Here is a 12686-nt window from a genome sequence, read left to right on the forward strand (position 1 = left end):
ACACACACACACACACACACACACACACACACACCACACACACACACACACACACACAACACACACACAGCACACACACACACACACCACACACAACACACACACACACACACACACACACACACACACACACACACACACACACACACAACACACCACACACACACACACACACACACACACACACACACACACACACACACACACACACACACACACACACACACACACCCACACCACACACACACACACACACACACACACACACACACACACACCACACACACACACACACACACACACACCACACACACACAACACACACACACACACTTTGTTTACTGCTGCACCTATAAGTATATATCAATGTTTATCTACTTTCCTGGAGGATAATATGAAAATACCTCGGCTACATGTAAAGGTGTCGAGTGGCAATTGTCCAGTCTGACTCCATTAAAGTACTTGGCTGTGATCTCAGTGTATTTCTTCATGTGGGCCCACAGGTAGGGGCAGTCCTCGGGCCCGTTGCCATAGCGCAGTTTGACACTGTCCCCCCAGCACACCAGCTCCCGGCGCAGGTACACGTTGGAGCCTAGAAGAACAAAGACCATTACTGACACAAGGAATCTCCATTTCATCAGGGCAAATTGTTCAATATATACCTGAAATTAGCTCATATTCCATTAAGATTCAATGGGCACAGAAATTATTTGTCCCTTAAGCCCCTGTCACACTGTCCCAAAATTGACACCCGATGGACACACGATAAAGGAAATGTTCAAATTCGGCTCTGATCGTAACAACATTGGGCCATTCGTGAGGGCATCTTAAGCCATCGTATGACCGACGGTGGAGTTTCTCAGGCTCCGGCAGCAACTTCGTGAGCGGCAACTTCGTAAGGCACTCGTGAGGGCATCTTGTCAAATCATGTCATCTTCGTGTTATCATCGGTGCCATCGGGCATTCGCCCTCACTCTGATCGGGGCGAATGCCTGATGGCATCAATGATAACAAGATGCCCTCACGACCTTCGCAAGGTCCTTCGGCAATTTTTTGGCATGCCAAAGATTTTGCCACCGCTCACGAAGTTGCTGCCGGAGCCTGAAGAAACTCCACCGGCGGTCATACTCAGGAATGTCCCGATGTTGTTACGATCAGAGCCAATTTCCTTTATCGTGTGTCCATCGGGTTGTTTTATTGCACAACAAAATCATGTAAACATATTATGTAAATAACCCAATTTGTGTTCTGTGAAACTGAAAAGGATATAATATATTATTTTGAAGGCGAGTTGACAGGAAGTTGTTGTTGCTATGGAAACAACATTACGGAGAAAACGTAATATTTTCTACATATAACGACGGATAAAGTAAAGAACAAAGTCTGAAGATATCAGTACAGTATCATAGTACTTTAACATAATTGTTTTTGTTACTTTCATTGCAGTTGTATGTCTTAAATGTAATGTAAATGTTGCCTTCGTGTGTGGTTCGGGGCCATCTTCGTGCGAAATTCACAATTCCATATTTGTGTGTCCATCGGGTGTCAATTTCGGGACAGTGTGACGCCAGCCTTATAAAAAATGATGTATAATCATGATTGACCGCAGCAGGAACTCTAGTTACAGTATGTTACATGTGTTTAAATTCTATGAATGTTTTCCACTGAGTGTAACATATGAACCTGGCTCAGCAAAGTTCCGCAGTGGATCGTCGCCCATCACCCAACCATTGTGGGCCAGGAAGTGACACGTCTTGTCTGGCTGATCCAGCAGCTGCAGCTCCTGCTCCAGAGTCATGTCCTCATACGGGAAGGTGAAATACCTGAGGAACACAGATGAGGGCACTGAGAAATCTGAGCCGGTTCACCAGATCACCTTCATGTTTGCTCTTTGCCCACTGCGAGGTTTGGTGCAAAGCCTTGGGTGGAAAACAGCTAGATAAGTTTCATATCTATGGTTACATCCCCCGCTAGCTTGTGGCGCTTTATAAACCTGTCATCTGATTGGTTGTGCGTTGAAAGATCAGCGGTAAAGTAAGTGAAATCTGAAATAATTTGAACTTGGAACGCATAGTTTGATTTTGAGCGATGTGTGACACCAAGGGCAACGCTTCTGCCTTGTGCAGAGCTGTTTTACCGCAAGCAACTTAGCACATACAAAAGTATTATTTGTAGTTATAAAGGTTAAAGGTATGTTGGACACGAGCCCATATGTAGGTGCTGTCTTCCTTGATCTCAGGAAGGCATTTGACACTGTTAACCACCAAGTGCTCCTTACAAAGCTGACTCATTTCCATTTTTCTGCAGTTTCTATACATTGGTTTAAGTCTTACTTATCGAACAGAAAACAGTGTGTTTTGGTCAACGGTACCAAATCCCCCTACCTTGTCAACCCTGTTGGGGTTCCACAAGGTTCCATTCTTGGACCGTTACTGTTTTCACTGTACATAAATGACTTGCCCAATGTATGTCCTGAGTTGAATGTGCAAATATATGCCGATGATGCGGTCATCTTTGTACACGGGAAGAACACTGAAATTATCTCATGTTGTCTCTCAAAAGCTTTGGACAAGATTCAACACTGGCTGAACAACATATGCTTACAGTTAAACGTAAAACAAACAGTATGCATGATGTTCAGTAAACGACCAGTCAAAATAGAAGGATCCAACGTGTTTTTAAACGGAGTAGAAATAGAACTAGTCTCCCAGTTCATGTATCTTGGAGTCATATTGGACTCAAACTTGACTTTTAAGAAACATATTAAGAAAGTATCAAATACCATTAAATTCAACTTGCAACATTTTAAACAAATTAGAGCTTTCTTAACTGTCAATGCTGCAAAGTCATACCTCCACTGTATGATTATATCCCACATTGAATACTGTTTTACAAACTGGTCGTTTGCTTGTGCCACAAACCTGAAACCGATAGAACAGCTGTACGAGAGAGCTATCAAGGTGTTTGACAGAAAGCCTTACTCATCCTTGAAAAACACAATTTCTTAAGTTTTGACAATTTGAAGTCTTTTAAAAGTACGTGTTTTTTTATAAATGTTTACATGGACTGGCCCCCCCTCCCTTAGGGGAATTCATCCACAAAAAACACACTGGATGCTGCACTCGGTCAGAAACCAGAGGAGACTGGTGGACAAACTGTCCTCTCCATTAAAGGCAGCTTTTTGTGGAATAGCCTCCCAACTGAGATACGGGATTGTCCCACTCTCAATAGCTTCAAAGGTCAACTCAAAGAATGGTTGAGAAACAACCAGACGTGCAATCACCGCTAAATGCACTTTAATGCAGGGGTATCTCCTCTTGCACTTTATGTAGCTCTTGCATCTTCTCTGGCACTTTATATGTCGTTGCTGCTATATTCTATTGCCATGGCATAAATACTTTGTTTATGCTGCTCTTGCTCTTTTGCACTTTTTGCATATCATGTATTTTGTTTTTGCTATGTTTGTAAAATGTAATTTTCTTAAATGTTTTATGTGAGGGACTGCGGATGGAAATGAGCTCAAAGGTAAATCTGGCACTGTTACGCTTGACCATTTGTTTATGTTTTAAGTGTTCATCACTGTGCATTGTTCCTGCCAAATAAACGATTCAATAAAATAAAAAAATAGTTAATTGATATGGTTGTTGTGCTTTCCTGTGGCTAAGTGGCTCATTAGCACCAATCGAAGCAACATTTTTACCTACCATAACTGTGTATTGTTTACCAACTGTTTAGTTGACAAAGGAGAAACACACTGTTTTGAGTAACTAAGCATACACACGTATTGGCTTTGACAAAGGAGGTTTAGAAAGTCACAGATATGTTTATATGTATAATTAAAGTGTTAAGATGTCTAGAACATTTATAAGGACTTATAAACGCACATGAAGGAAAAACCTCCAAAATGTTTTTTGGACATATCAATATCGGACATATCAATATCTGCCTCTCTGAAGAACCAGCACCTTACCGTGGTGGAGAGGTGTGTGTGTCCTGATGAACCTGGGGGCTGTGTTGTCTGGAACCTTGTGTTCCTGATAAGGTCTCCCATGGCAAATTGGTCTCAGGCAAGGGGCCAGACTAAGATTGGTTCGAAGACCTCATGAAAGACGAACTAAGAAGTGAGGATAACCGGCCCGGAGGAAGCCCGGGGTCCCCTTCTGGAGCCAGGACCAGAAGGAGGACTCGTCGGCGAGCGTCTGGTGGCCGAGCTTGCCACGGAGCCCGACTGGGCACAGCCCGAAAAGGCAACGTGGGCAACACCTCCGCTTCTCCGTCCCGCGGGCCCACCACCTACGGGAAACAGCGATGGGGTCGGGTGCGCTGCCAGAAGGGCGACAGAAGCTGGCTTTGGGGACGTGGAACGTCACCTCTCTGGGGGGGAAGGAGCCGGAGCTTGTGCGGGAGGTGGAGCGTTACCAGTTGGATCTGGTTGGGCTCACCTCTACGCACAGTGTCGGCTCTGGAACCTTACTTCTGGATAGGGGTTGGACTCTATTATTCTCCGGAGTTGCCCAAGGTGTGAGGCGCCGGGCTGGGATACTCACAAGCCTCCGGTTGGGTGCTTCTTTGTTGGAGTTAACCCCAGTGGACGAGAGGGTCGCCTCCCTACCCCTGCGGGTTATGGGGGGGAAACTCTAACTGTTTTGTGTGCTTATGCACCAAACAGCAGTTCAGAATATTCAGCCTTCTTGGAGACCCTGGAAAGAGTCCTGTATGGGATTCCTGGAGGGGACTCTTTAATCTTGCTGGGAGACTTCAACGCACATGTGGGCAATAATGGAGACACTTGGAGGGGCGTGATTGGGAGGAACGGCCCCCCTGATCTGAACCGGAGTGGTTGTTTGTTACTGGACTTCTGTGCTAGTCATGGATTGGCCATAACAAACACCATATTCGAACATAAGGATGCTCATAAGTGTACGTGGTACCAGAGCACCCTAGGCAGAAGGCCCATGATTGATTTCGTTATCGTATCATCGGACCTGAGGCTGTATGTTTTGGACATTCGGGTCGAGTGGCGGGGCAAGCCTCTGGACAGACCTGGTAAGCCCAAACGTGTAGTGCGGGTGAACAGGGAACGTCTGGAGGAGGCCCAAGTTCAGGAGGCCTTCAGCTCACACCTCCGGTGGAGCTTTTCGGGCATTCCTGTGGAGGTTTGGGACATTGAACCAAAGGGGGCGGTGTTCAAAGCCTCTATTGCCGAAGCCGCGGCGGGGAGCTGTGGTCTCAAGGTCTTAGGTGCCTCAAGGGGCGGTAACCCTCGAATCTCTTGGTGGACACCGGTGGTCAGGGAAGCCTTCCGACTGAAGAAGGAGGCCTTCAGGGATTCGTTATCCCGGGAGACTCCCGAGGCACTTGCAAGGTACCAACAGGCCCGAAGGGCAGCAGCCTCAGCCGAGGCAAAGCAGCAGGTGTGGGAGAAGTTCGGAGAAGACATGGAAAAGGACTTTCGGGTGGCACCAAAGTTGTTCTGGAAAACTGTCCGACACCTCAGGAGGGGGAAGCAGGGAACCATCCAAGCTGTGTACAGTAAGGATGGGACGTTGTTGACCTCAACTGATGGAGTGTTAGGGCGTTGGAAGGAACACTTTGAGGAACTCCTGAACCCGACAACTCCGCCCTCTATGGTAGAGGCAGAGCTGGAGTATGACGGGGGATCAACACCAATCTCCCGGGGGGAGGTCACTGAGGTAGTCAAACAACTCCACAGTGGCAAAGCCCCGGGGGTGGATGAGATTCGCCCAGAAATGCTGAAGGCTCTGGGTGTTGAGGGACTGTCATGGTTGACACGTCTCATCAACGTTGACTGGAAGTCGGAAACAGTACAGAAGGAGTGGCAGACCGGGGTGGTGGTTCCCCTTTTCAAACAGGGGGATAAGAGGGTGTGTGACAATTATAGAGGCATCACACTACACAGCCTCCCCGGGAAAGTTTACTCTAACGGCCCGTCCACACGGCGGTGTGCGTTGAAGCTTCAACGCTTCTGCCCATTCACTTTGAATGGGGTGACGTCACGCTTTGCCGAACTGCATTGTGGTTCCGTCACTTGGCTTTTTTCGCGTTGCTTCGACGGAAGCGTCAGCAAATCAAATCATATGCCAATCAAACCGCGTGCTTGTGTGTCCGGGGCGGTAGATTAATGTGATTGGTTTCAGACACGCCCACCGGCAAGCTTCAACACACGTCACCGTGTGGACGCTGTGTAAAGTACTCGAAAGGAGGGTCAGGCCGATTGTCGAACCTCAGATTGAGGAGGAACAATGCGGATTTTGTCCTAATCGTGGAACGACGGATCAGCTTTTTACTCTCGCAAGGATCCTGGAGGGGGCCTGGGAGTATGCTTATCTGGAATACATGTGTTTTGTAGATTTGGACAAGGCTGAGCTTTGCCACCGATCCTGTTTGTAATATACATGGATAGGATTTCGAGGCGTAGTTGTGGGGGAGGGGGTCTGTAGTTTGGTGGACTAAGGATTGCACCACTGCTTTTTGCAGATGATGTGGTTCTTATGGCTTCATCGGTCTGCGACCTTCAGCACTCACTGGATCGGTTCGCAACCGAGTGTGAAGCGGCTGGGATGAGGATCAGCACCTCCAAATCTGAGGCCATGGTTCTCAGCAGGAAACCGATGGACTGTCCACTCCAAGTAGGGAATGAGGCCTTACCCCAAGTGAAGGAGTTCAAGTATCTCGGGGTCTTGTTCTGGAGTGAGGGAACAATGGAGCGTTAGATGGGCCGGAGAGCGGTACTGCAGTCGCTTTACCGCACCGTTGTGATGAAAAGAGAGCTGAGCCAGAAGGCAAAGCTCTCTGTCTTCCGGGCCATTTTCGTTCCTACCCTCACCTATGGTCATGAAGGATAGGTCATGACCGAAAGAACGAGATTGCGGATACAAGCGGCTGAGATGGGTTTTCTCCGCAGGGTGGCTGGCGTCTCCCTTAGGGATAAGGTGAGAAGTTCAGTCATCCGGGAGGGACTCGGAGTTGAACTGCTCCTCCTTCGCGTCGAAAGGAGCCAGTTGAGGTGGTTCGGGCACCTAGTAAGGATGCCACCTGGGAGCCTCCCTAGGGAGGTGTTCCAGGCACGTCCAGCTGGGAAGAGACCGAGGGGTAGACCTAGGACCAGGTGGAGGGATTATATATCTTCGCTGGCCTGGGAGCGCCTTGGGATCCCCCAGTCAGAGCTGGTTGATGTGGCCAGGGAAAGGGAAGTTTGGGGCTCTCTGCTGGAACTGCTACCTCCGCGACCCGACAACGGATAAGCGGGAGAAGATGGATGGATGAATATCTGCCCTTATAAGTATAAGTAATCATTTTGACATGCACATTTTATTAGGATTTGTAATGCTTCTGTTTAATGGAGATATTACTGAGTTGTAAGACGTGGCTTTATGCTCAATACTTTAAATGAATGTACACTGATCAGAGACACATATATGCATGAATCTCAAAAGCTCCAATCCAATGCAACACATTGCTAATGTTTTTTCCCCAGTTGGAATTGATTTATATATTTATAATAAATAATATCTTGAAATAAAGTACCAATCACATTCACGTTCCTAGCTTTTTACACCCATCTCTTTAAAGGTCACCTATCATGCTAATTTTAGGCAATAGCATAAGTCTCAGATATATATACAAATATAAAAAACATGTCTATTAAGTGTTTTGGTCAAAATACCAAACAGATCACCCATTCTAGCATGCCTCATATCCCTCTATTTCTCTTCCTGTTCCAAAAGTGCTGATTCTGGGTATAAACAGGTCTCTCTTGAGAATGAGACCCTGTGTCTCAATGAGATTTTCACCTGTATAAATAAAGGCTAAATAAAAATAAAGGTTTTTATTTTTTATTTAACTGAAAACAAATAAAAAGAGGGGGCGGAGCTTATGCTGGCTCTTCCGGGACCTGGCAGATACTGTCTAAAATGCTGCGGTGATGAAACGCAAGGATTATTAGATCAAGGATTATTAGATCAAGGATTATTTCTGAAACTCAAAGCTCAAAGGCTTTCTCTCTTGCCGGTTATACCACAAGGTGAGTTCCTTTTTATTTCCTGCTTCTTCATACACATGCTCTCTCCAGTAGAGGTTAGCTCTGAGTGTAAGCGATGCTAATGTAAACACCGACCATATTACGTCTAAAACAGTCGGGCATTGTTTCTAATAGCAACGTTTCTGATAGTGCTGTGGGTCCGCCGCCGATATTACGTAATATCGGCCACAAATCTGGATCAGCTCCGTTGTATCCCCGTTTTTAGAGATTTGGGTACGGAGGAAAAGAGAGAGGGTTTTATTTCCTGACGCTGCGTGAGTTCCCTGACACACCGGAGACACATGTTTATGTAGAAAAGACATCAACAAGTGCATTTTGCATGATAGGTCCCATTTAACTGTTACCTGGTAATCAGAGGGTTTTTCTTGTTAACAGGACCGAGTTTGGGTCCGTGGTCTGCCAGATGCTCATACACTACGTTTCCCACAATGCAGTTGGCAGCCTAGAGGAAAGAAGAGGAGCAACATAATAAACACCTTCTATCGAGCAGCCGCAGCATACTGTACTTTGTGTATTTTAGTAATGTGTCTCCAAATACACTGTTCTCATGCTGACAGTGCACCTTTTGGGTCGTTAGTATACAGGTGATAAATCTAAATGACAAGTCCAGTATCTATATCAGCAGCTCCTTCTAACAGGTGTCAGGTTTGGCTCCAGCTGCCGACCATGTGCACAAACATGTCTGTATGTACAGCCTGGTCGTATCATGCTCTAGCACTGCTTCATACTTATCATTATATTATTATTAATGTCCATCAGTAGGTACCCCCATTACCTGTTCATGATGCTGGTGCATGATCTGGTGCTGTTCTTCATTCAGAGCGTCCAGTTTCTGTTTCAGCCAACCACAGCACTCCTCGATGTGCTGAGGGGTGGAGCTACAGAGAGTTTCTTTATTTTTATTATGTGACAAAAGTATTTATATATATATATATATATATATGTATATACAGTTTATATAATGTATAAAGTATATATAATATCTCCAAAGTTATGCAATCAAAGGATCATTAAGAAGCTGCTTCATCTAACAAAAGCAAAGCCGTAGGAGGTGAGCTAATCGCAGGTTTGTTTCAAATTTCAATTATCATGTCCTTTCAGCAGTTAAGAAGAAAACCTTCATACAAAGCCCTTCAGAACAATAACAATAGCAGTTTGTATTTTGTAGTCGGACCTGTGAGGCACAAAGGTCTCCAGAGCAGAGTCCATGTCCAGTGTGTTGCCATAACGACGGTAACTCAGGTCCTGAATGATCTTCAGGCTCTTCTTCCCCCCAGTCTTGCCCTGGTCTGGCTTGGTGCCTAAAAACAAATACATGTCTCTTAGATATCATCCAGATCAAATGTCTCTGTGTAAGCACGCCAGCAGCTTGTTGTCACAGAACAGCAAGCGTTGCTGCTCCTTTTTGGAGTACTTTTGACACAATAGCAGTACAAAAATGCAGAAAGGTATCAGATAAATCCATAGTGTATTTATCTGATACCTTTCTGCATCTTTTTACTGCTATTTTTTACCTTTCAGGTTACTCATCATCAATAAACAGAGATGATTGTGACATCTTAATTTGTATTAGTGAAAACACTGTTAAAATACTGCAGTGGCATTTATAAAAACTAAAGTGGACAACCAGGGCTTGATGTTAATTAGCATCAGGGCAAGTAAACATTTTATTTTGCTGATTTAATGGTTTGCCTCTAAGGATAAGTGAGCCGCTGCTTAGCATCAGACTCTCGTTTAACAAGCTATGAATAGAACAAAGATGCCGGCAACAGCACTAGAGCCAGCATACTTTTACATCTAAAGCCCCGGACACACCAAGCCGATTTTGGCCGTCGATGGATGTCAGGCCGACGATGAGCGTCCTGTCGCCCTACTCAGATTGGTGTGTCCCGCACCGTTGTGTCTTTTCGGCCATGCCAACACCTTTTTGGCCGATTGCCGATTCGACATGGCAATCGGCCAAAGGCTATCGCTCAAATAAATCACTCTGAGCCAACAGAAGGGCAAGTGTTACATAGGGATGTCACTATGTTCCTGAAGTAAATAAAGGAGTCCGATTGAGGCGTTTCAGGTAGTAATTATGACCCGTTATGACCTTCCTGACTCTATCTCTAAGCAGCCTATGATGACATGAAAGCATTGATAAAGCAAGTATCTAAATAAAAAGAGTATTTGTTGTTATGTTCAGTCCTGCTAACATTGGTAAAGGTCTGTATACAGTCATCTGGCAGATCAAATATGCCTCTATTTGAATCAATACAGTTGTTTACAGAGACATGTGTCTGAACTCTTCCTGTGTACACACTGAGTCCGCTGCTGCTGTGCTGCTGTGCTAACATGAAGGTTTGCAATAACACTGATCTCCAGCACTGACCGTTGAGCAGCAGGGTTCTGAACTGCTCCACAGCCAGGTCCACTTTGATCTGGAAGAACTCCCACAGTTTGATCTCAGGAAACAAGTCCTCCCACAACACACTGCGGATGGCCTGAGAGGAGCAAACACACACATGATCAATATTATTAGATCAGCCATTATTACTTTAAAAATTGTAACATGCTAGTGCATTTAACATTAGAAATAAATCATAATGCAAACACACATTTTCACAAGTTGTTCCAATAATGTGTTCAGTAACCGTGAAATATAGCAGCTGTGTTATTTGCTTTCATTTCATTCCTATATTTTTTAATGGACCTACATCAGTGTCAGTAGTGTGGAATCCTAATGAAATCATGCAGTCCTTGTAACATGTTCAGCAAAAAGAGTTAGCCTGAACTATCGATACATCCTTTAACAAAGGAAAGGAGATAATGCTGTCCCACAATACCTTGCAGCAGCAACATTTAAAGTGATGCAACAACTGACCGATTGTGGCCGACAAAGAAGGATCATGTAGGTTATGGTGCTTATTCAGCATTTTCCATCTCATGCCAAATCTTACGAACGTGCTTATATATTTGAACTTTCATCAATATCTTAAACCAAAAGCAGAAATATTAATATTGGGCTAATTATAGTAAAAATTGTGAAATCATGTTTCAGTGTTTACTGAGTTGGGTGGTGCTTATTAAGCTATTCTTTTTTTAATGCAACATGGTTGAATGATGATTTAAACACTATTAGATGTGTAGGCCAACAAGTAATGGATATTTTTGCATTAAAGTACTATTTATCAAAAAAGCTTCCTACAATAATTGAGATCAATTAATACCAAGTGGACAGGATGATGAGCACCATTACCTTTAAATCAAATGTTCGTATTTTACAAAACTTGGTATTTAAGTTATATATCCTTCACTGTTGTCCACCTTGAAAAAGCTAGCTAGTTTGCCACAGCAGACGAGCATCAATTTAATCTGCTGGCGCATCATAATGATGTCTCCCAAAGTTGGTCCAGTCTCTTTTCCTACATCCTGATGAATTCTCCTTTACATCTTTCCTTAACCCCATGAGATTTTTCACTGAGGATAAGGAAAAGTGGTTAGAAAAATGCATAGCACCTGTTTTGTAATCTATTCAACCACAACCTGTATAGTTCCCTTTGAGCATGATGTGGTGGCATCGTAATCAATCAGGCTTTACTCATCACTGCTCATTCATGCAACAAACAGAGGAGATGTTTTTTACACTTGAGCGGGACATTTGAACTTTAATGTGTAAAGGTTCTGTTCAATTTTTGTTAAATATATATGGCAAAGCATGAGGTAACGACTACATTATGCTCATGTGATATACAAATGTGTATCTTCTACATTACAGTCATGAACATAGTGTACTCACAGTCAGATGGCTCTCCTTGGTGATGTCAGCCGGAAGTCCTTTAGCGGCGTAGCGTCCCTCTGCTATCCTGGTGGTCAGATGCCAGATGGCTCTGTCTAAGACCCAGGCTGGGCGCAGGTGGGGAGAGTTCACTAGGTTGTACCCACACTCTGGGTGTTCTTTGATCCACACACTGTTAGAAGCTGCAAAGAAAAACAGAAACACTAACTGTCTAAGGTATTATGAGTGCTTGAAGTGCAACAATGTTGAGGATGAACCAGAAACAATACATGGTGGGAATAACTTCAATGAAGAAGAAGGGCGGTGGTGGCAACTGGAAGGTCACCAGTTCAAGTCCCGGAAAGACCAAGTGCTACCGAGGTGTCCCTGAGCAAGGCACCGTTCCCTACACTGCTCCCCGGGCGCCGTTCCGGCTCGGTTCGCTGACGGCCAGCACCGCCCATTATATATATATATTTTTAAACGGCATCATATAAAGTGCACCTATCATGCTATTTTTAGGCAATAGCATGGGTCTCAGATATATAAAAATATATAAAAAACATGTCTATGAAGTGTTTTGCTCCAAATACCAACCAGATCACCCATTCTAGCCATGCCTCATATCCCTCTACTTCACTTCCTGTTTCAAAAGTGCTGGAGGGGGCTGAGCTCATGCGGGAGATTCTACCGGCAGATACTGCCGTGATGAAACGCCATATCATGGATTATTAAGGATTATCTCTGAAACAGTATGGAGCTCAAAGGCTTTCTCTCTTGCCGGTTATACCACAAGGTGAGTTCCTTTTTATTTCCTGCTTCTTCACACACATGCTCTCCAGTACAGGTTAGCTCTGAGTGTTA

At 44.7% G+C, this 12686-nt stretch overlaps 1 protein-coding gene across 1 annotated transcript in view; it reads right to left on the minus strand.

The window, feature by feature from the left end:
• The window catches only part of LOC117540022 (glycogen debranching enzyme-like), a 64249-nt gene that overhangs the window by 22064 nt on the left and 29499 nt on the right, over positions 1-12686 (minus strand). The window contains 7 exon segments of the mRNA XM_034206410.1: positions 405-592; positions 1684-1823; positions 8407-8504; positions 8838-8940; positions 9237-9363; positions 10437-10548; positions 11844-12025. Coding sequence (XP_034062301.1) covers positions 405-592; positions 1684-1823; positions 8407-8504; positions 8838-8940; positions 9237-9363; positions 10437-10548; positions 11844-12025 — 950 coding nt within the window.

The sequence above is a fragment of the Gymnodraco acuticeps genome, unplaced genomic scaffold (genome assembly GCF_902827175.1).
Source record: "Gymnodraco acuticeps unplaced genomic scaffold, fGymAcu1.1, whole genome shotgun sequence".
In the NCBI taxonomy this organism is placed as follows: Eukaryota; Metazoa; Chordata; class Actinopteri; order Perciformes; family Bathydraconidae; genus Gymnodraco; species Gymnodraco acuticeps.